General features: G+C 38.7%; 1 protein-coding gene across 1 annotated transcript in view; it reads right to left on the reverse strand.

Moving 5' to 3' along the window:
* The window catches only part of FMN2 (formin 2), a 261,959-nt gene that overhangs the window by 163,376 nt on the left and 73,886 nt on the right, over window positions 1-24,697 (reverse strand). Inside the window, exons 5-6 of the mRNA XM_090263236.1 lie at window positions 21,700-23,372; window positions 19,777-19,921 (exon numbers count right to left, since the gene is read on the reverse strand). Coding sequence (XP_090119362.1) covers window positions 19,777-19,921; window positions 21,700-23,372 — 1,818 coding nt within the window. The remainder of the gene's footprint in view (window positions 1-19,776; window positions 19,922-21,699; window positions 23,373-24,697) is intronic.

Here is a 24,697-nt window from a genome sequence, read left to right on the forward strand (position 1 = left end):
AAACTCTCTGAACATTTCTGAAGTTGGTGGCAAATCACCTAACGATAACCCGTCGATTATCTGCTCAAGAATCATCCATAGGCAGAAACCATCAGCAGTAAAATAGATAGATTAACTCTTACCAAAAAAAACCCAGCCTTCAAATCATGTTTTGTTTTTGTTTTATGATATGACCTGAGGTCCTGAGATCTGAATCCTAACCCCTTCCATGTCTGGTCCATTTGTCTGAAAGATCACATCCCTCCTACCCTCAGCTACTCTTGGTGGATGGAGGCAAAACTGAGTTTGCAGAAGACATGGAAAGAAAGAATCACTTTTAACTTCCTAAAGGCACTTGCAAAGTAGCAAACACATGGAAAATAGAATCCCTGGGGGAGGAAAAACCCTAGAACAGTTTAATTTCTATCTTGCATTTTCAAAAAGTCTAATGATTAGAAAACATCACCTTTAACACTGGTCACGATCCCATACCATGGATGCCTTACTGTATGTTAGGAGCCTGGAGCATGGAGTTAAGTGCCTGCCAGATTCTCTGAAGCTAAACCTTTCCATTCCAATGAGAATGACGATGCTAGTGAAGGGAGAGAAATCCATTTTCAGATAATCACCTGGAAGGAAATCACTCTTCTATCAATGGAACCAAGAGAACGTCAAGAACGGGAGCCGTGCAAATAAGTCTTAATGCTCAACAGAAGCTCAGGCCTCTCACAGTGGGTCACTTGTGGACCAAGTCCGCTTGAACATGTACCGTGAACCCACTTTCTTTATAGCCATCCCACAACAAGCACATGTTCATTCTGGACCAAAATCAAGCCCCTGGGCAGGAAGGAGAGGGACCTCACACATAATATAACAGACATAAATAACCTAAAGTATTTCTTTTTCAGAAGAGAATGTATGAATCACCAGGAGTGACTAATGAATAAGTTACCAGACTTCTGGAGTGGAATTCTGTTTGCCATCCCAACTGTGGTGCTGGGAAAAGGGGATGAGAGTACCAATGGATTGCCCTGCCTGCTGTGGCTCAGTGGATTGAGTGCCAGCCTGTGAACCAAGGGTCGCTGGTTCGATTCCCAGTCAGGGCACGTGCCTAGGTTGAGGGCCAGGTCCCGAGTTGGGGGCGCGCGAGAGGCAACCACACACTAATGTCTTTCTCCCTCTTTCTCCTTCCCTTCCCCTCTCTCTAAAAATAAATAAATAAAATCTTTTAAAAAAAGAAAGAGAAAGTACCAATGGATCTTTAATCTCAGAGGTATCAGTTAACTTCAACCATCTGAAGGCCGGAAAATCTTGAGGGTTCACTGACGCACAATTATATATTTAATAAACCAATAACTGATCTAAATGAAAAGATGCTTTTAAAAGAAAAGCAAATAAATATCACAATTTTTTTAAATTCTGTAACTTCATCTCAGATTGATATGACCTGTAAGTCCCTCCATTTAATCATGCAAGAACAACATCCAGGCTTTGTTTATGGGGTGACCCTAGGACAGTAAGGTGTCATTCTAGATTTATTGCAATATCTCAGGCTTCCTCTTCTTCTCCCTTCCTAATTTTTGAACTAGAAGCCAGGACACTCGTAACCCCAGTAGAGGCAGGAATGCTTCAAGTCTGCATAATTGGTTCGATGAAACCTGACGGGGGAATAAGGTCAGGAAGCCAGCTGGTAAAGAACAGAATAGCACCTTATTTCCTCAGAAGGACTCCAGGAAATACAGGGATTATACTCATCTGATTCAGTACCATTTCTAATATAACTAATCGGTGGAGAGATGGATACACCCATATCTTCTGGGTAACAAGAGAAAGTTTTTGTACATCTCCTAAAGCAGAAGTCATAGGGTTACTCTCCAGCAGCACCATTATGACAGGCATAACATATGTCTCCTTGTGGTGGAAAAAGAAACAAAACAGACATGCAAACTCAGACTGGATTGGGGCTCAAAGAGACACAAAGTGGAATCTTCACATACAATGCTCAAGTGCACTCACCCTTCCAGGGCCTCTTTCCCTTTCTTCTACACTGGGTTTCCCCTTTTCTGGAAGGTCTCTACACACTTGATATCTTCTCCGACAGAAGCTCTGCCCCGTGTGTAAAATTTCTTGGGCCCTCCTCACCTTTTTGTCCTCTTTTCAGGGGTCATCGGGAAGAAGGTAAGAACCATGGCGAGGGTAGGGGGTAGGAGTGTCACCTGGGGAGGTTGTCAATGCAAAAAAAATTCAATCACTTGTTTGAATTTTTTCTGCCTCACCCCCGCCCCCACACACATACACTTTTCCCCCTAAAAAAAAACTATCTGACACTATGGGCTAGAGGATAGTCTGACTGAAATGAATGAAACGTAATGAACCAAGTATCACAGCTATCAATTTGTTAAAAAATGACCTTATTAATTAAAAGCATCCGGGCGGGGGGAGGGGGGGGGAATCCATGCACTGTAGCAATTCTCTCCCTATCCATGTCTCTTTCGTCCATCCGAAAGGCTGAGTCACATATGCCCCACACTTTAAAGAAACTGCGACCTACACAGATTGTCACCAGCAGGTATCACAACAGTTGTCATTTCCATAGTTTCCAGTTTCCAGATCATCGGAATGGCCTACTTTGGTTGTCAGGGTGAGGAAGAAAACAATGTGCGCTGTTTAAAGATGTGCTCCCTGCTTCTGCTTCTTTGCATTAAAAAAAAGAAAGAGGAGGAATGTAATAGTGTGGTATTAATCCTAAGTAGTAAGGGAGTCTGGGACCTATTCCCCCTGAGGTTACTTTATTGAGTTTTTCAGAACAAGTAACATCCTTTCAAATGCCAACCTTTCTCTGAACCTTAGCATGAGTCTTCATAAAGATGCTACATTAATCCCTTCAAGTGACTTCTGTGTAGTTAGAAAAATCAATAAAATAATCTTAGCAAGAGTGATGGTTTCCTATGTTTTGCAAAAGAAACTTCAAAAGGAGAAAGACCCATACTCAATAGTTTTCTAGTAACTTGAATTTATTAAGTGCCCATGAAAGTTGAATGAATAAAAGAAGCTGGGCAATACCTACACCACTGAAAATTTACAATGATCACATTTTAAAAATACAATATTGGTGTAAGGAAGCACAGAAAAGATACTATAAATACATGAGCAAAACAGCAAGACCACCCGGTGATGACAATAACAACTTCAATGTAGTCCTGGGGGGCCCAGCCAAACAGAAAATGTATAGTAGGCTAATATGAGCAAGGAATGGTATGGTTATTAAAACAGGGCAGCGAAATCTCTAAAACCATATTAGTGTGTTCAAGAATGGCAAACATGACTTGTTAAGCTGGATTAAGAAAAAAAGAGGGCAAACCAAAAACAAACAACAAATTACTATGTGGGATAAGTCATGCGTTAAACATCCATTCTATAATTCTGCATGCAATATTGATTGCAATACTCGGAATGCTAATTCTATCTCAACGTGGAATATAGAAAAGAGGACAGATTATTGAACAACATGAAATTTTAAGTACAATTCAAAGACCTGTACTCATTCCTCTAGAAACATTAAAATTTTAGTGGCTTGGCTAAAAATAAAAATAAGAAAAAAACGTTTATAAGTATATGAAAAAAGATTTTTAAAGCAGGCTTTAATTCCATAGTGTTGCATGATTTCAAATTAGGTAAGAGAATGAGCAAATGGAAGAGGTCTCAGTAACATAAATGTTAGGATACTCATGGTAACAATATTTCCTGAAAAAATGAAGAAAACATAAGAAGCATGCTCTCAGGGAGAAAACCAAGCAATGAGTATAAATAAGTTCAAGAAGCACCTAGAAAAGCTTTGGAGAATGGGAATTTTTTTTAAAAGAAGAAGCTCAGAACAAGATTAAAGACCTGATGGATTTGACAAGAGGACTCACTGCTGACCAATATTTCTGGTCCTTGAAGATGTTTGTTGAATAAATAACACCAAAGAGGATCACTTCGCATTCACTCGGTTAAGGTAGAAAATCTCTCAATAAATAATGTCTTAAGTTTGAAAATGTAAACCACTCAGTCAGTTCACTTATTATTTCAAGTCAACACTGTAACCATGCCAAGACCCTCTGATGTCACTCTGGACTAAACACTCAGTGTCTCAAACTTCCGTGACTACCCATCTCTATTCAGAACCTGTGTTGTTCCTCCTAATTACATATACTATTCTAATTTAGCCAATAGTATGTTTGTTTTTTTCATTTTTTAATGAATGCTGTATATTTTACACGAACACCTGTTCCCTTCCTGTTTCAATTTTTGTGTCACCAAGACATTCAGAATAAACAACCCACCCTGTCCTTTGAACATTTTCTTCATGCCTGTTTTATAATGAGCTGTTTCAAAATAAAACCAAGCTTTTTCCATACCTGATAGAAAAGTGGGGAAATACTTCACATTTTTGAAGAGGGGAAATTTGTTTAGGTCTTTTATTTGGCTGCTTTGTACTCGTTTGCTTTCAAAAGACTTAAAATGGAATGCAAAAAGACAGCATTTAATGAGAGTTTTTGTTATGTTTTGGGGATGAGAATTCTCTACCTGCTTCCTGTTTAGCAATATTCAAAGGGAAGTTTTTACGAAAGTTTTTACTTACAAAAAAAACAAAAAACAGCCAAGTCTGTCTGGCATCACCAGGGAACACTGCAACACTACTTTCAAAGAAAAAAAAAAAAGTTACTTTTGTCTCTCCTTGCCAATTCAAAGAATGGAGAACAGCTCAAAGCCAATTTTTATGGAGCCCTATGCCGATCTCGGTCATAAAAGAAAGGCTAATAATTTAAAAAGCACACAGCTTCAGGTGGATATCAACTCAAATTCTAGCTTCTAAGTGTTGCTTGAAGAACATGATAGTTTCAATTTTTTGGCACCAGAAAAAAGCAGGAGAAATTCCATTCTAATTATAAAAAAACTTTACTTATAACAATAATTGATTAAAGTACACAAAACCTTAATAAAAAGGGCCTCAAGTAAAAACACTATTATATATAAAAGCACTAAAAGAAGTTATTTTGTATTGTACTTCAAGTTAAGAAACTCTATTAAGAATGACCTGTTTATGCTTTCTGAAAACATTTAATAACATTAGAACCCATGCGGAGAAACACACACAACTATACATAAAGATTGCCAAATGGATCAATGAAAGAAAAACCTTGCTTACATTCCTGTTCACATTCATCTCAGAACACAATGATTTTTATGGTTTTACAGGAAAAAATGAGGGAAAAAATATGCCTGAGCAGTCTGGACAGCCTTAGTTGACCTTAGCTCGTTCCTGCTCATTTTTCTTTCTGCTCTCATTTCAAGTTCATTTATACTGCTGACATTTTCTTTCCCAATAAGTTTTAGGTAGCAAGGTTTATACTAGATTTTATTAAAATGTATTCTAAAATTGATTCTTTTTTTTATGTCTCTTTTCCTACCCTAGCATTTTTAATTCTGGCACACACAACATCGGATAAAACAATTCAATACAACCACCAACTCGTCTCTTTTTTGTTGTTGTTGTTTTGAGGCTAAACATACATTTAAAAAATAGTACAATAGTATTATAATTAACAGTAAATTAATTCTTGCTTCTTCTATGGAGGCATCATTAACTATACCATCAAAAAAATCAACAGTTTTCGGTCTTCGCTCTGAGGGAGGTCAGTTCCCAAGAGAACATCAAATGAGACAGAAGAGAGTCAGAGACTTAAAGAAAGCCAGAATGGGCCACTTTTAATTTGTGCACTTAAATTTAGGTTCAGTAATGCAGATCTTTTCTGCCACACATGTCCACTCAATATGTACGTTAGAAAAACACAGAGACTCTTAGATTTTGCTTTCAGGTCTCTTTCATAGATGAGGACTCGAGAGAGCAAAAATTCTTTGAAGCTTTCATTGAAAAAGAAAATAAATCAGATTACAGTCAAAATTAAACCAACAGTGGACAGAAACTTCATAAACAGCAAATCGATTTTCTGGGGGATTCTGGGGATTCTGTCCAAGAAGTCGAGTGAGTTTTCTAAAGGAGTTTAGTTGTATTTCCAGGGCCCACACTCCTAAAGAGAAAAATCAGTCTATACGTCTTCAGTTTCTTCATCAAAAGCAAAGATAAAAGATATAAATTTCCCCTTCAGAGGTTAAAGCCTAATATTGTTCTGTAAGTGAAAAAAATAAGCTTACACTTTTGACAATATATTTTTAGGGTGGGAAAAAGTTTATCTTAAGAGGTTTTAAGCTTGAAAAAATATTTATCTGGAATATTACAGTCTGACATCATGATTATTCTACGGGTAACTAAAGCTACCCGAAAAATATTTGCTTCCTCTTAAGAAAAACACTTCATGGTAAATACATGAAAGAGTAGACTGAGTTGGAACTCTTAGTGAAATCCAAGTGGCTGTACTGTTTTTTTCATTCCCACCAGCGAAGCATAAGAGCTCCTGTTTCTACGCACCATGGCAAGTGGTGTTACATTGTGGTTTTGGTTTTCACTTCCCTAACGCTAATAACGTTCAGCATCTTTTCATGTACTTATTAACCAGGGGCCCATTTGGAGAAATGTCTGTTCATATTCTTGCTCATTGTTCAATCAGGCGGTTTTGTTGTTGAGCTGTAAGAGTTCATTATATATTCAGAATATTAACCCGTAATCAGATATATGATTGGCATGTATTTTCTCTGATTCTGTGGGCCTTTGGTTGTTCTTGATAGTATTTTCTGCGTCACAAATATTGTCCATCGTGATCCTGTCCAACTTCCCTATGTTTTTTCTTTTGTCATATGTGTTTTTGGAGTCTTATCTAAGAAATCACTGCCTAACCTAACGTCATGACAATCTACTCCTATGTTCTTTTCTAAGTTTTATTGTTTTAGCTCTTATGTTCAAGTCTATGTTAACTGTAAGTCTCAAAACCATATATTGAAAAGACTTTTCCTTTGCTCTTATCTTTGTACCACTGTCAAAAATTAATAAACCATAAATGGAAAGATACAGTTCACACTTTTAATTCTATTTCCATTCACCAATTACATCCATCCGTATACCAGTACCACACTGTCTTAGTTACTGTAGCTTTGTAATAACTTTGAAAGCATAAGTGTGAGTCCCCCAACTCTATTCTTTTCTATGATTGTTTTGATTATTCTTGGTCCCTTGTATTTTTATGCAAATTTTCAACATCAGCCCGTCAATTTCTGGGGAAAACATAGGCAGTTTGGGTGTTTCTAGATATCTAATTAAATCTGCAGGACAATTTGGTGAGTACTGCCGCTAAACAATAAGCTTTCTAACATATGAATGTGGTACATTGTTCCTTTTATTAAGATCTTCTTTAATTTCCTTCAACATCTTCTAGTTGAATAAGTCTTGTACTTCTTTTGTTAAATTGATATCCACGTATTTTTTACTTTTGTGATGCTATTACAATGGGTATTGTTTTTCTAATTACACTTTCACAATGTTAATTGCTAGTGTCTGGAAATTTTAATATACAAGATCACATCATCTGCAAAACCTAAGAGTTTTCTTTCTTCCAGTCCAGATACCATTTATTCTTTTCCTTGCCTAATTGCCCTGATTAGCACCTCCAGCATATTGTTAAAAAGAAGTGGTGAGAAGAGACAGCCTTGTCTCCTTCCTGATCTTTAGGGAAGAGCTGGCAGTCTGTGATGGGAGGGGCGGGTTTTTCACAGGTGCCTGCTGTCAGTTTGAGGCAGTTAGTGTGTTGGGCATTTTTGTCAGGAAAGGGTGTAGGCTTTTGCCACTGCTCCTTCTGCAACTATTGAGAAGTTCATATGGCTTTGGTCCTCTATTTTATATAACATTAATTGATTTTCATATCTAAAACATTGCATTCCTAAAATAAGTTCCAATGGTCATAGTGTATAATCCTGTGTATATGTTGCTGGATTCACTTTGATAGGATTTGGTGAGGATTTTTGTGTCTATATTGATAAAGGACATTAGTCTGTAGCTTTCTTTTCTTGTGATGAGTGTGTCTACTTTTAGGATCAAGGTGGCCTCCACAGGATGAGATGGGATGTGATCCCTCCTCTTTTTGGAGGACTTTGTGAATAATCAGTGGGTAATTCTTCTCTGAACCTTTGGTAGAATTCCCCAGTGGCGCCATCTGGGCTAGCGCTTTTCATTGTGAGTAATTTTGTTTGGTTGGTTGGATTTTTTAACTAAAGAAGTCTCTTTACTTTCTATAAGCCTATTCAGATTTTCTACCTTTTCTTAAGTCCATTTTTCTAAGAATTTATCCATTTTATCTAAGTCTTATAATGTATTGTCACGCAATTGTCCATAATAGTCCTTTATTCTATTTTATTTCTATAAGGTCAGTAGTGATGTACCTTCGTTCCTTCCTGATTTTAGTAATTTGAATCTTCCTTTCTTCTTTTCCTTGGCTAGTCTGCCTAAGGGACTGTTGGTTTTGTTCATCTTCTAACAGGACCAACTTTTGGTTGGTTTCATTGATTTTCTCTATTGTTTTTCTATGCTCTATTTCATATTGTTATCTATATCCTGGATTTACCGTAAGTATCCTAACATTTATGTTACTGAGACCTCTTCCATTTGCTCATTCTCTTACCTAATTCGAAATCATGCAACACTACAGAATTAAAGCCTGCTTTAAAAATTTCGTTTATTTCCACTCTAGTGTTTACTAATTCCTTCTTTCTACTTGCCTTTGGTTTCATTTGCTCTCCTTTAGTTTCCAATGGTGGAAGGCGGAATTGCTGATTTCAGACTTTTTCAATTTTTCAATACAAGTATTTACAGTAATAAATTTGAGCATTGATTTAGTTGCATGCCATAAGTTTTGATTTCATTCATATTCATTTCAAAGTATTTTCTAATTTTTCTTGTGATTTCTCCTGTGAACCATTTGTTATTTGGAAATGTGCTATTTAATATATACATATCTGCAGATTCTCCAAATTTCTTTGTTATTTATTTCTAATTTAATTCCATTATGATCAGAAACCATTCTTGGCTTTTCAGTAGCTTTAAATTTATTAAAGCTTATTTGGTGGTCTGTCTAGCATATGGTCCATCCTAGGGAACATTCTATGTGTGCTTGATAAGTATGAGTATTCCACTGCTGTTGGGTACACTAATTATAGATGCCTATTAGGTAAAGTTTGCTTACACTGTTGTTCAAGTCTTCTGTTTCCTTGCCGATACTCTGTTTAACTGTTACATCCTTATTGAAAGTTGAATGTCAAAGTGTCCAAATATTATTGATTTTGCCCTTTAATTCTGTGAGGTTTCTCTTCATGTGTTTTAGGACGCTATTTTTTGATCAATATATGTTTATATTTTTTATATCTTCCTGGTAGACTGACACTCTTATTGTTATAGAATGTTACTCTTTGTCTCTACTAACATTTTTTAAAATCTATTTTGTCTGATATTCGTATAGCTACTCCAGCTCTTTTATGGTTGTTTAAGGTGTTCTATTTTTTTTACTTTCAACTAATTTATATCTTTGAATCTAAAGTGCATCTCATAATACAATATATACTTAAATTTTTTAACCTAATCTGATAATGTCTGCCTTTCAAATAATATTTAATGTTATTATTGATATGGTTCAAGTTATATCTGCTACTTTTCATTTTGTTTTCTGTATATGTCATATCTTTTTTGTGTTCTTCTATTCTTCTTTTATTGCCTTCTTTTACACTGAAGGGATGTTAAAGGCATTAACTGAATATTTAATTACCTTTTATTTTATTTTACATTTGAATTTTCTTTGTGGTTGCTCCAGGGATTACAATGCGTGTTAATTTATCAGAATCTATTTCAGACTTATAAACTCAATTCTAGAAATAATAGGAACCTTACTTCTCTATAGCTCTTTTAGCTTCTCAACTTTTTTTGTGCTATTACTGTTATACATACTGTGTGAGCATCATTTATACATGGCATAACATGTTATAATTATTAGTTTATAAAATATTTTGTCTTTTAAAGAAGTTGACTGAGGAGAAAAATATATATTTATTTAGTTTGTTGTATTAATCTTTTTATTTATCCTTTATTGTTCTCTTCATTTCTGTCCATGGATCTAAATTATCATATGGTGTATTTCCTTACTCTAATACAGCTTAGTTTCTACTCTGTTATTTTCAAATATGTTATTACAAGTATTTTAAGGAGTTTTTATTTTTATTTATTTTTTATTTTTTATTTTTTATATGCAGTTGTGTTTAGTGTCAAACAGAGAAGAAATACTCAGTTATATTATCTTTTGTGTAGATAAAATTGTTTATCAGAGCTCTTTTTTGTGCATGTGATTTCATATTACTGGGTGATACCATTTATTTTCAGCCTGAAGAACTTCCTTTAATAATTCTTGAAGACCTGTATCTTAGCAACCAATTCTCTCAGTGTTTGATTTTCTGAGAATGCCTTTATTTCACCTTCATATATGAAAAATTGTTTTGTTACATATGAGATGTTTAGGAAATCACTTTCACTTTCAGCATTTGAACATGACGTCCAATTGCTTCTTGGTCTCTGCTAATTCTAAGTCTGCTGTGAATATTTAGGGATTTTCCTTGTATGTTGAGTTATTTCTTTCAAGATTTTTTTCTTTATCTTTGACTTTCAACATTTTGACTAAAATATAAACAGGTGTGGATCTCTTCATGTTTACCTACTTAAAATTCACTGTTTTTCATCAAATTTGGGGAGTTTTCAGCTATTATAATTTCAGATATGTTTCTGTACCTTTTTGTATAATATCTCTTCTTCTGATACTCACATTTCATATACACTGGTCACTTAATGGTATCCACATTTTTCTGAGTTTCTGACATTTTCCTTTTTTCTAATATATATATATATATATATATATATACAGTCTTTATTGATTTATCCTCAAAATCATTGACAGTTTTTTCTGCCACCAAAAATGAACTGTCAAAAAACCTAGAGATATTTCTTTTTCATTTTGGTTATTTTACTTTTTAACTTTAGAATTTTTAACTAATTTCTCTTTTTACTGATACTATCAATTCGATGTGACATTATCATCAGACCTTTTATTCCTTAGAAATAGTTTTCTTTAGTTCATTAGAGCTATTTAGAATGGGTGCTTTGAAATGTGTATGTCTGCAAGTTCCATATATGAGCCCCTCTGAATAATGTTCTCGTTTATTTGCTTTTCCTGTATGAAGCACACATTTCTGTTTCTTCTCTATCTCATTTATTTTTGCTGTAAAGTGGACACTTCAGAAAACATATTGTCCCAGCTCTTGATATGGACCTCCCCATCCCTGCTCCAGAACGGACTGTTCTCATTGTTTGCTCATTTGTTCAGTGACACCTAGACCGGTTCCACCAAGTCTATCACTGTGACAGCGTGCAACGTCATGTTCCTGCGTGCGCTCTTCCACCATACTCTCATCTCCTAGTTTGGCTGTTTAGGAGTCACCCTGGGTGGCCATGAGCCACTTACTGGTCAAAGACTGTGCTTCAGTCCTCTTGCCCACTCAGGGCTCTATGCTTAACCATTTCGTGTGGAGGGCAGGGCGGAGCGAGGACAAGCCTTACAGGGAATTTACACAATTTTTTCCCACATTCAGCCAAGAACTAGTAATGTGGATTTTCTCTAATTTCTCCCAAGAGGGGGATAGCCTTGGCATGCACACAGCTTCCAGACTGCCAGAAACGACTGATACTATTTTTAAGCCTGGCTTAGGAGTTGTCCCTGGGTCAGAGTAGATTATTGGTCAGTAAAAGTTTGGACAGAAGTATGTTTAAGACTCTTGGGCCAATGAAGCTTCCACTTGATTTTGATGAGTCTGTGAGGCTTGGGGAACCTCTTGCTCCCATTACTCCTGGGTGTGTCCAATGTACAAAGTTTTCCTGACTTCCAGAGTTCACTGCGATCCACGGAGGGCCCTTCGCTGTCTCTTTCCTTAGTTCTCCATAGTTGCCTGAAATACAGCTTCCACAACAGAGGACTGGGGAAATTAGGAATCCCAGCATCTGCCTGTTCTAAGATAAAACCATAGCCAAAGACAGAGCTGTGAGGAGAGAGACCCCTGTCTTCGTGGCTGCGCATGCCTGGGGCAGAGTCACCGTAACACACAGTTGGGCCGGCTGGTGCCGGAGCCGGTCCTGGCTCAAATGCCAAAGACGCTCGCCGATGCCATAGACTCTCACTGATCCTCCTGAGTGCTGGTAAATTTTTTGAATAAATGCTTATCCATTTCCTGTATGCCCTTAGGATAGTTTCCACAGATTTTAAATGAGTATTTTTATTATAATTTCCACCAGTTAAATTGTTGTTTTACTGCGAAGAGGACCTGCCAAGCTGCTTGCTCTGTCAATCTAGAAGGCCCACCTCCAAACAACTTTTTCAAGTAATACTTCAGATGAAGTATCAAGTTACAAATTCAGTAATTTTTTTTAATTCATGTATTAACCTTTAACCAAAAATTAAGGGAAAATGTCAGAAATTTTCCATTATAAACATGGTTTTGAAAAAGAAACAAGTTTATATTCTGGTTTAAATTTAAAACACTTAAAATGAAAAGAAAATTAGAGACGTATATAAGAACATTACTTTTTCTTCTAAGTCTTAAATTTGTGTCCTCAGGTCATTGGACCAATTTTCAGCTTAGGTCACACTGAGGTGCACTGTGAACCAGCTGACTAGTGTCACAGGCATCACTTCCTACAGGCCAAGCGTAGGTCCTTTGCTCTGGGATAATCAAAAATCCTGTTGCTGTCCATGGTAAAGAAACATACATGCCCCTATGCAGTATACCAAGTCTGCAAAATCAACTTGAAGTCTAATTTATCTAAATTCAATTCTCAGTCCTATATGTAGTAGACAAAACTAAAGACTTTTTCTAGGAGGGTGAGAAGAAAACGCATTCGCCTGCGTTCACATCCCTGAAATCTCAGACAGGAGCTTCCTGCACACCAGAGAAGCCTGCTGCAACACTGGCTGATTTATTATGTTTTTAAATATGATGTAAGGGAATCATTGCACGCGCTGTTATTTTCAAAATTCTTCCCTTAATCCTCTCCACATAAGCAAACAAAATAAACTCTTCAAGGCCCAGTTCAAATATCACTCCACACAGCCTCACCCGAAGTCCAGCCAACATGCTCTGTCCGAGTCCAGATAACCCGCAGCACTTACTGGGACAGAATTAGTTAATTATCAAAATACTGTCTCTCATAGGATGTTCTGTAATAATTAGCCCTCTACTCTAGAAAACTCTGTGCTCTACCTGGAATAGAGCTGCTTTTCTTTGTGTATTCTGCTGAAATGGATAAACCCTGCCCCCGTCAGACCAAGAAAGGGGTGCAGCACTGAAAGTAACTGGTGCTCCCCCTCTTCTCTTTAGTCTTATGGGGCCCTCTGAGTAGCATCCCTACTCCTTATTAGCAGAATTGAGGAAACACGCTACCCTCCTTGGCTCCAAATAGAACTGAGATTCCATAAATGATCAAAATCTTTCCCTACTGTTTCTGCAAGAATGCGTTGTAGTTTTCAAAGATGATCATAATAAGGGAATGAATCTTAAATGAACTTTCCAAACAATCCTTTCTTCAATGCCTATGGATCATGATAAACAGAACATCAGAGCTATTAAAAATCAATGTCCATTTTTACATAGAGAGCCCAACAGAATCTTAACATCATACAGAAATATAAAGTCGAAAAGAATAACCTTCAGGATCATGCCTAAATTTTGTGCAATTCCAGTGTGCAATTAATCAAATATAATTTTCTTAATACAATATACCAAGGTCAAAAATCATTAGCATAATTATACTTCCTTTTTATTATGCTATTAGTTTTACTTGTAAGCCATTTACTTAGAAGTATAAAAACAATATTTTGGCTGAAAAAAATTAAAATAGAGGCTTTGTTGCATTATTTGAATTGATTGGGTATGTTCTACAAATAGTTATAGGAATAGCATCTTCAAAAAATAATAAATCTTTTAACATCTAAAACAAATCCAGATTCCACAAAACCTATGTTTGTCTAATTATAGCTTTGTATTTTGATGTGGTTTTCTATGTAAATATATTTTTAAGGCTTGCAATAGGAATGTATTCTATTAAAAACAGATGTTATACTAAAAGTTACAAAGTACCAAATGTTTATTATGTATTCCCAAAACAAATCTAAATTGTATTATTATAAGATATTTGATGCTGCAGACATTATTGTCTTCAGTCTAAAAGACAAATATAACTGTCCAAGTCAACTAAAATTCACCCTTGCCAGCTACAACAGGAAAAATTAACACCAATATAAAAAAAAATTAAACTTCTGCTATTCAGATTATAATTCAGGTTATCTGTTGATTATGATAAAACATTTTTAATTTAAAAATAAATATTTTCAATAAGTAAAAATAAAACAAAAATTCACAAATAAAATACACACCCGTTTTTCCTTTTCAGGCCAATCATTATTTGAAGCAAACACTATCTGAAGAATAACACAGACATTTTCCCAATGCCCCAATAGACCAGGAAGAATTAGTTAACGGCAATTACTATTTCATGTATGAATATTTGGAGGTATTACATTTTATGTGCCCTTATAGGAACGTTTGAAAAATAAATGCTTCTTTTACCATTGTTATTAAGAATTTTTACAAAACACAAAAAAAGGCCTTTTTTACAGGTCAGGTTAAGCAAACACAATGGAAAGACTGAACAGGATACCAAATGTCTTAAATCCTTAACTATTACATCTGCACTAAATGGGAATTCTGAGAATTCCTTTTATTACCTCCCTTCATAATAAGTAGCAGATTCAAATATCTATTTTCCTAATCATACTTCCAGAGGCTGAAGCCCAAGAAATATTTAACTATCATGAATTGTTTTTCTCCCCCATTCTGTGGGTAAAGCATTTTAACAGAAGAAATCCAGGAAGGAATTCATTTATGTTGCATTAAACGGATGTACAAATAGCAGGTATGTATTTAAAAAGCAACACCATTTCTTCTTATTCACTTTTGTCAACTTCTGTGTGCAAATTTATGCTGTGAGTAGTAGGTTTCCCTACAGATTTTTTAAACATGACTAGACATTATATACTTCAGGCATATTATACAGAGATGATTCTTTTCTTGTCCTGGGGTAAATCAAAAGTATCATCATATGACATTTGGTGAGGTTTAACTTCAGTGGCTGGATGTCTCTAGCCCCTATTTACCTGCCACAAACAAATGGCCCTCATTTTTGCTGCTTACAAAAACTCAACCCTGGCTGATGTGGCTCAGTCGATTGAGCACCAGCCTGCAAACCAAAGCGTTGCCAGTTCGATTCCCAGTCAGGGCACATGCTTGGATTGCAGGCCAGGTCCCCAGTAGGAGGCGCACAAGAGGCAACCACACATTGATGTTTCTCTCCCTCTCATTCTCCTTCCCTCCCCCTCCATCTAAAAATAAATCAAGTCTTTCAAAAAAACAAAAGAAAACTCATGCATCTAAAGCTCACATTACTCAGATAAAGTTTTATTTAACTGAGCAAGTGTCATGTTGGCGGCATCATAGTTTACGTAGTTATAAAAATCTGTTAGAATATGGAAAAGCCTTTAAAAATGTCTCCACACACAACTTCATACGTATAACTACAGTCATTTAACTATTGAAAATAGCTGTAAATCAATACAAACTTAAATGCTTTAGAGAAAGTCTGCATTCTGTAGACAGCCAGCGCAACTGGAAGCTACCGTAGCCACAAGCCCCACACCAGCTCTTGCTAGGCAGGAGGCTCCGCAGGCAATGCCCGTGGTCGCTCGGACTCCAGTCCGCTTGCCAGACCACCAGGCACGTTCTACGCAGAGGCCGCCACCAGGCACGTTCTACGCAGAGGCTACTCCTAGAGAAGACTGCTTTTTCAAGTTTGGGAGAGACAGCCATTTCATTTAATTCACAGGAGCAAACACAGAAAGCCAAACAAAATGGGGAGACAGGTGAATGTGCCTCAGATGAACAAAAACAACTCTGATGAAACGGAGATTAAGGAACTTGCCTGATAAAGAATTCAAAGAATGGATGGCGAGGATGCTCAACAACCTTGAGAAAAAAACAGAGGAACCCGGAGAGCATTGCCATAAAGAAAAGTCAGAAAATATAATTAAGAACCAATCATAGGTGAAGAACACAATCACCGCAATGAAAAATACACTATATGGAATTCACAGCACATTTATTAATACGGAAGAGCGGATTAAGGACCTCGAATACAGAATAGTGGAAATCATCGATCAGAACAGGAAAAGGCAAAAAGAATTTTGTAAAAAGAGGTCAGTGTAAGGGACCAAAAATAATGAGTGGCACGTGGTAAATCAAGACAACACACCTTGTGGTTCCCAAGGTTATTATTCCTGTTGTTGTCTTTGCAATGACCCTGATTGTAACCAGTACTGATGCCAACGTTGCTACTGCTCAGGGTAAACTTGGGCTTTATTTGAACACACAAAAAATTCCAGAGGTAACAGAATCATTATCAATGTTAATAATCACTCATTTATCCTGGTGCTAAAGCCGAAGTTAGGCTACATGTTTACTAGCTCTTGAGTATTCCTTAAAAATGAGCAAGTTCATATGGGAATTGATGTTGAAACACTAACCCCATAGGAGACTTTTTTCGATTTTCTTCTTGATTCCGTAAGAGATGGGGCTGTTGTTGTATTCTCATAATTCTGACATATAAGTGTCAAAGTCATTTGGTTAAGGAGAACTGTCACATCATCCTCTGAAAAACTCCCATTTACCTTCTCAACTAATCTTCTTGTTTTTAATATAATTCAAAATAAAAGAGGGTAAACTAAGAAGTCATCACAATACTTAAAATACATGTTTCGTGAAAAAAAAAAGTACAATGCTTTGTGAAAGGTTTTTTGGAGGGAAAAACACTTAGAAATACAAGATATTCATGAATAGTACTCGTGTAGGTGTCCACAGAATAACCCTCTTTCTCTTTATGTCAAAGGGCAGGGTGCACAGCTAAGGAATCTTCTATTATCACAAGGAAAATGTCTTTTCTGAAAGAGTAAAAACAGCGCGGGCATCTCATTAAATATCAGTGCATTTGCCCACTGCCTGATTTTCAAGAAGACAGATCACAGAAAAATTATTTGGCTATTTTTAGATATTTAAAGAAAACGGAATTTCTAGCTTCCACTGTATTTAAAAATTGCTTAAAATACCTCCTTAAACATATGCCACAGCATTGAAGGCTATTAATTTCACTGGAAATGAATCATGAGGTACCAAAATGTCTGCACATACGATCAGTATGCATTTCCCATAAAAAGGAGAAGGATTTGCATGCATCCTGAGAATACATTTTCCTTAAACAAAATGTTAAATGTCTCAAGTAGGTGGAACGAATAGGTTTTTCTTCCAAATACAACGAAGTTAAATAAAAGTCGGTTTCTTCAGCAATATATCACTTTGAAGTATATTTTTCTCTCTCCAGCATACAGGGAAATATACTTTATCCCTCCAAAAACAGACCTAAAATGCAGAGCTCAGTACAAAGACCCAGGTCAAGATGATGCTTAACAAGCTTATCTGGAGTCACGATGGAGACTATGACCTAAAGCTGAAGGTAAACAGTAGCCTCACCATCAATACTGTAAATTATGACATTGGCAAAGTCTGTCACACACAGTTTATGAAATGTCTGTTTATGAAGTGTCTTAATGAAGGAGTTAGGTGATTATGTTTAGATGATGTTTAATACAGATGCACTGTTCATAGGCAAAGAGCCCAGCTCATGCCAACTAGCTGAATTTGAAATTTTGATGGATTAGATGTAAATCTTATTGTTTTATTTTTTAATTTATTAATTGATTTTTAGAGAGAGAGAAAGGGGGTATGGAGGGAAGGAAAAAGGGCGAAAGAGACAGAGAGAGAGAGAAACATCAATTTGTTGTTCTACATTTTTTATGCATTCAGTAGTTTATTCTCGTGTGTGTCCTGATCGGGGATCGAACCAGCAACCTTAGCTTATTAGGATGACACTCTAACCAACTGAGCTACCCAGCCAGGGCCAAATCTTATTTTCGTAAGCTAAAAACTGAATACTATGTCAAATAAATCAGGAAATCTTATAGCTTCAAGCAACATATGAGGCATTTTGCTTTTCTGTGTTCACTTAAAAGAATAAAGTGATGATGGGAGGTGGAAGGGCATGGTTTGCTTTTCTGAGTCTTTGGTCCCTGGACAAGAGACATCTCACATCTCATCTGCCCATTCATCAAGTGCCAGTCATGGCTGCCACACTCTCCACCCATCTCTGATACAACCCACGAAAAGAGAGTAATGACTCAGCCTAAGAGCGCTATGTGCCAATATACCATGGAAACGATGTTTAAAATATTTACCTCTGCCAGAGAACACGTGGTTTTCCATTCACCTTTACTCCCCTTAACCCTGCCACCTCGGCCAAACTGATTATTATGAGATGAATAATTTTCTGATTTTTAATATTTACTAGACATAGTCACTGATTTTTATAAAGCCCCCCTCCCTCAGCCAGCTGGTTTATTTGTTAAATAAATATTTATTCAGTGCCTACAATGTGCCAGGTGCTGTCTAATTTACCAGATCCACTGACCTAGGGTCACCAGCCACCAGCTGCAATGCAATTAAGTGGTTCTGAATATTGCAACTGCATAATGCTTGGGTTGGCATCATTATCAAATTAATAGAAAGGCCTGGGGTGAGCCTGCCCTCCCACTCATTAGAAGTTCCAGGGCTCTAGCTGTCTCATTCAATCCAACCCACTCCTGTCTAGTGGGAGCTGTCTGCTCGGAAACACATATCAATGGGAACACCTCTGGGTCATACGCCTAGTTACAGCTTCCAGGTCAGAGGCTAAAATGTAAGGAATCATCCCATTGGGTACCACTCATCTGGGGAGGCTGTGCCACGGAATCACTGGACATTTGGGGCTTCATGTCTCTCCCTCTGACCCCAAAAGACTGAGCTGCTTGCCATTCTCTTGTCTCCATGCACTTCCCTGTCCCCCCAAAATGTTAAAAAATGTAGCCATTCCCTGCTCAGGGTAAAGGATGGGCACCCATAGCAACACCTTCTATCTGGGGCTCATTCGTATAGGCTTTTACTATACTTTCCTAAATAAGACTCTTGCGAAATTCACAGGATCATTTCATGATCAAGTCCACTGGGCAGATCAGTTGAAAATACTGCTTGGGAATGTTTTTCTCCAAAGGCACTGCTCTCTCTTTTCATGACTCGGGTATCACAGGAAAGATCAAAGGACCAAACAGAATGGAATGGAGAGGCTGGAACTGCATACATTGAGTTCTTCCCTACGTCAAGTATGGTAAGATTACTTAGCTGGGTTCTACGGAGCATCTGCTTCCGCTATAATACAGCAAAACACAGGCCCATCATCAGTTACAAACTACTGGGCTTCTGGCTTTCTTCTCTTAGTCCACTCTTTCCTTTCTTCCCATTCCTAACAGTGCATCTCAGACTGATTTTCAATCAAATGACAATGCATTTCTAGACAACTAATTCTGGAAATGAACAATTGCTGAAATTATCACTTGGGGATGATTATTTGCTGATCTATTTGGGATGCTCTCCCTGATCCACATGTTCTCCAGTTCTAACCTCTAATATTTACTTAAGGACTATGGACTTTATACGGCCCGGGAAACAATTTCAAAGCCTCTTCTAAATGAAAGGTCACACTTATACTCGAAACATTGTCCGATTTTATAAAACGCAGGTACTCACTTGTTTCGCCTTGGTCTTTGTGATGGTGTCAGAAATAGGTTTCTTCCTTTCCTTCACAGCAGTTTTAGAAAACAGTTCCTCAAATTCATGACAATCTATGGATGGCTCTTCAATTTTTTCCCAAATAAGCGAAGCACTGGAGTCTCTAAAATTAAGCAAAACACCGAATGGAAGTCAAATTGAACTATGAGATAGCACGGTCAAGCATAAACATGGAGGAGGACGAAAAGAAAAAAAGGGCAGAGGAGGCAAAAGAAGGACGAGAAGTCAGAAAGGAAGGAAGCACAGAAGGAAGGAACAGAGAGGCAAACAGGGGGCAGGAAGGGAAAAAGGGAAAGAATACTCTTTCTCTAAGACCATCATTTCTTTCATCAACTTGGTAAGGAAGTTAAAATATCATCCACGTGGAATGAAACCTTTGCCTAGAAATAATAATTTCCAGGAATTTGCTGTTATCAAGTCAGTGCATAAAAACATAAAAGAAGCCCTGGCTGCTGTGGCTCAGTGGATTGAGCGTTGCCCTGTGAGCCAAGTGTCACTGGTTCGATTCCCAGTCAGGGCACATGACTAGGTTGCACATCAGGTCTCCAGTTGGGGGCGTGAGTGAGAGGCAACCACACAGTGATGTTTCTCTCCCTCTCTTTCTCCTTTCCCCTCTCTCTAAAAATAAAATAAACAAATAAATTATTAAAAAATAAATAAATAAATAAAATTATTTTAAAAAAAAAAGAAAAGAAAAAGGAAACCCTCTCAGAGTGGGCGATAAAGTCCAGGAATGTTTGATATCTCACAATCCCAACTTGACTCATCAGCGTCGTACATTATTTAGGGGTTAAAAAGAAATCGTTGTATGAGCAAGGCAGCCTCCCCCACCGCCCTACACTTTCCGTCACGCCGTTGTTCCCTGACTTTACAGTAACTACAGATTCAGGCAATACCACCTAAAGAGGGTAGATCCATTTAGAAACAACAACAAAATAGCTTCATATATTTGGATAAATGTAGTTTGGGGCATGGTTTAAAATGATGCACCAACATAGATAGGTAAATAGTAACTACACAGAGAATGAGCGGCAAAGTTAGAAGTAAATATATAGATTTTTCCCCCAATATGATTCAGTAAAGAGAAAAAATATTAATATAAGAAATGAGAATGAGCCTAATGAATATCCCACTTCTCAATCCATGCCACATCACAAGAACAAAATTCAAAAGAAATCACAACCAGTGCATGTTTTTTGTCCCACCGGCACATCCCACAGCCACATATCACAGCACAGTCCCAGGGGTCAGAGGACATACCCATGGACAATACATGGATAAGTAATATATGTCACCAGGGGAGCTGGGGTGGGGGTAATCTTTCATAAGTATCGTTGGTACTATGATTTTAAGACTTCACACTGTGCCGCCAATCTTCTGTAAAAGTGGCATAAAATTCTCAAAGCGAAATCATTTCCCACCTAAGGCATGGATTTGTGTATTTTTGTGTAGCCCATTTGTGTAAAGACAACTGCAAACAAAATGCAATAGTCAAACAAGACCATGGCTTCAAAAAGATGCAAACAATACCCTCAAGAGTCAGTGTGTCTAAGGATTTGATTGACATTTACAAGCTATTGTCAGAGTGAGGCTGGGCGACTAGGCAGTAAGGCAAGCATGCTAAGAAAAATGTATCTATCATCAGATCAATCAGTAACTACGGAGACATCTGTACATCTTATGCATTGATACATATATGTCATTTGTTTTATGCTTTTGATACTTCTGGAGAAAAGTAAAATTTTAAATAACATTGTTTCACTAAATATTTTAGAGCGGTACTGAAAAATACATTAACCCGTAATCCTCCCGAGTTATACAGGAAACTGCTTCCCTTGTATTGACAAACTGCGAAGAGGAGCTCCCATTCTTTCATGTTACCTTTTACTGTGCAGCTGAATTCTTGTCCAGTACAGAGGCTTCATTGGCCGACAAGGTTCTATCGGCTGCTTCCTACTCCCTTTGTCCTGGCTCATCCCTAATCCAAACCAGCCCGTTGGCATCGGAGGGGGAAGAAATCCACACACTTGCGGTGTTGGTAAAGTGCTGCTCCCGCCTTGTGGGGGGAGTGGAGGGCCAGATCCAGGAAGCAGAGCGGGTGGGGGTGGAGGTAAGGGGATGCCTGTCCCAGGACCAGGAGGAGGAGCTGGAACAGGTGGAATACCCACACCTGGCAGAGGAGGAGGTAGGGGAACCCCAGCTCCGGGAAGAGGTGGGGGAGGGGGTATTACTCCTCCAGGCAGAGGAGGGGGAGGAGGTATTCTCATGCCAGGCAGAGGAGGGGGAGGGGGTATTTCTACTCCAGGCAGAGGAGGGGGAGGGGGTATTCCCACTCCAGGCAGAGGAGGGGGAGGGGGTATTCCCACTCCAGGCAGAGGAGGGGGAGGGGGTATTCCCACTCCAGGCAGAGGAGGGGGAGGGGGTATTCCCACTCCAGGCAGAGGAGGGGGAGGGGGTATTCCCACTCCAGCCAGAGGTGGGGGAGGGGGTATTCCTACTCCAGGCAGAGGAGGGGGAGGGGGTATTCCCACTCCAGGCAGAGGTGGGGGAGGGGGTATTCCCATACCGGGCAGAGGAGGGGGAGGAGGTATTCCCATACTGGGCAGAGGAGGGGGAGGGGGTATTCCTACTCCAGGCAGAGGAGGGGGAGGAGGTATTACCCCTCCAGCCAGAGGTGGGGGAGGGGGTATTCCTACTCCAGGCAGAGGTGGAGGAGGGGGTATTCCTACTCCAGGCAGAGGAGGGGGAGGAGGTATTACCCCTCCAGGCAGAGGTGGGGGTGGGGGTACTCCCTCACTGGGCAAAGGTGGGGGAGGGGGTGGCAGCATCTCTGTACCAGGCATAGAAGGAGGTGGAGGGCCTGCGGTACTGAGGGGAGGAGGGGACGGAGCCACCATGCCCAGGCCAGACATGGAGCTGGAAGACCCTGAGCAAGGCAGAGGCGGTGGGGGTGGGATGTTCGGGCTGCTTTCAAAGGATGATAAAACAGACTGTTCATGGCTGGTCTCAAACGCAGTCTGAAGAGAAGGCTGGGAAGACTGTGCCCCGACCTGTCCTTGGCCGTCAGACCACGGGAGGGGTGGAGGGGGTGGAGGCTGCGTGGACTGATGTGCGTTGAGTTGTACTGATATTTGCCTTGGAGACACAATCAAAGAAATCTCTGAACAGAATTTTGTCTGAGGTCCAGGAGGTGAGGATGGCATAGCTGCGACTCCAGTTTCAGCCCCTGGTGGCCAAGAGGGACACTCTGGCAGCGTATTCACAGAAGGTGGGGTTGGCATCCCACCCTCTTCTGTCGGGGACGTCTGAATGGACTTTGCCTGCACAATCCTTTGACGCTGCACACCCCTTTCTTCTAACCTGAGAGCTTCCAGACAGACATCTTCGGAGGGTGCCACGCCATTCTGAAGCCTGTGAAGGCCACTGGCCACCTCCTTGTCCACAGCAGGGTACTGCTTCTCTAGTTCCGCTATTTTGGTCCTCAGATCCTCAATGGTCTGTTCCAGCTGCTGAATTACAGTCGCCTGTCCCTCGGACTTCATGTCTGCTACTTCCTGAAGGGCAACAAAGACATAGTTAAATACAAACTAAGGTGTACTCCAAATATCAAAAAAAAAAAAGAAAAGAAAACCTTACAGGATTAAGAAAATAGATTTTTTTCATTACATTTCCAGAAAAATCAGAAAGATCTCTCCACCTTCAAATTTCAATGGGGTTTATACACAATCTGATAAAATCCTAAGGCCTTCGCTTGTCCAATGTTAAATGATAGCACTGGAGACAAACAGATCACTGAGAATAGGGAGGAAAATCCTGAGTGAGGATTTTCTCACTCAGGATAACCTCTCTCTTTCCAGCCTTGTAACGTTTGCTATTAGGACGGTCCCATATATACCCCAATAGGGGATCAAACCCGTGACCTCTGTGTGTACAGGATGAGTCTCCAACCAACACAGCCACACAGCCAGGGCAGAAGAAGACTCCTTAAATGGAATCCACTTAAGACAATTTGGCAGTTACTCTGGATTGGCTCTCCCAACCTCCAGCTCCCTCTCCTTCTGTGTATAGAAGTGGGAAGAAAAACTAGATTTATAGACTCCCATGTAATGAGGTTCATCCAATTAGACACAGTCTTACAGAGATTTTTAAGAGGCAAGAGGTCAGGGCCACACTCCGTGTCCCTTGACTGTTCTGTGGGCGACCAGCAGGTGCTAACTTGCCACTGCTCCGAAAGAACATTCCAGGGTCCATACTCCAATGTCAAATGGTGGCCTCAGTGGGTTTATCTTTCCTAGTATATTAGTTGAATATGATTCTTTTGAAAGGCTTCAGCCTAGAAGTAGATCTTTCAAACTTTTTACACTTCCCATGAAAAAACAAATTTTATACAATAAACCCTTCTGTTTATTATATCTAGCATGGTTTCCAGTTCCTTCAACAAAGATTGACTCATATAACCACGTACTGATATTTCAGAATAAATTAGAGAGAAAAAAAGGCTCTTTCTGAGAGCAGCCTGCAGAGATCTCTAAAAATGATTCTCAATTCACTTGACCCAGAATACCCACCAACATCATGCAAATCAAGAGGTTCAAATATTCATTTTTACTTTAAGAAGATTCGTGAAACTGTCACCAAGGGTATGTATATGGGAAAAGCCACCAAGTAACTGAAAGATGTCACGCTATAGAAGCAATGTGTGCCGGAATTCCTGTTTCTGCAATAGTGGGGCTGGAAGGTGTAACCAGGCTGGACACAGGACTAATGGCCCAAAAAGAGTGCTAATTTTTTGCTGCATGTGTTTAAAAATACAGAGGGTAACACTGAACATAAGGAGTAAAGTGTGGATTCTCTGGTCACTGAGCACATCCAGGTAAAC

The sequence above is a fragment of the Furipterus horrens genome, unplaced genomic scaffold (genome assembly GCF_987537825.1).
Source record: "Furipterus horrens unplaced genomic scaffold, mFurHor1.1.pri manual_scaffold_15, whole genome shotgun sequence".
Taxonomy (NCBI): domain Eukaryota; kingdom Metazoa; phylum Chordata; class Mammalia; order Chiroptera; family Furipteridae; genus Furipterus; species Furipterus horrens.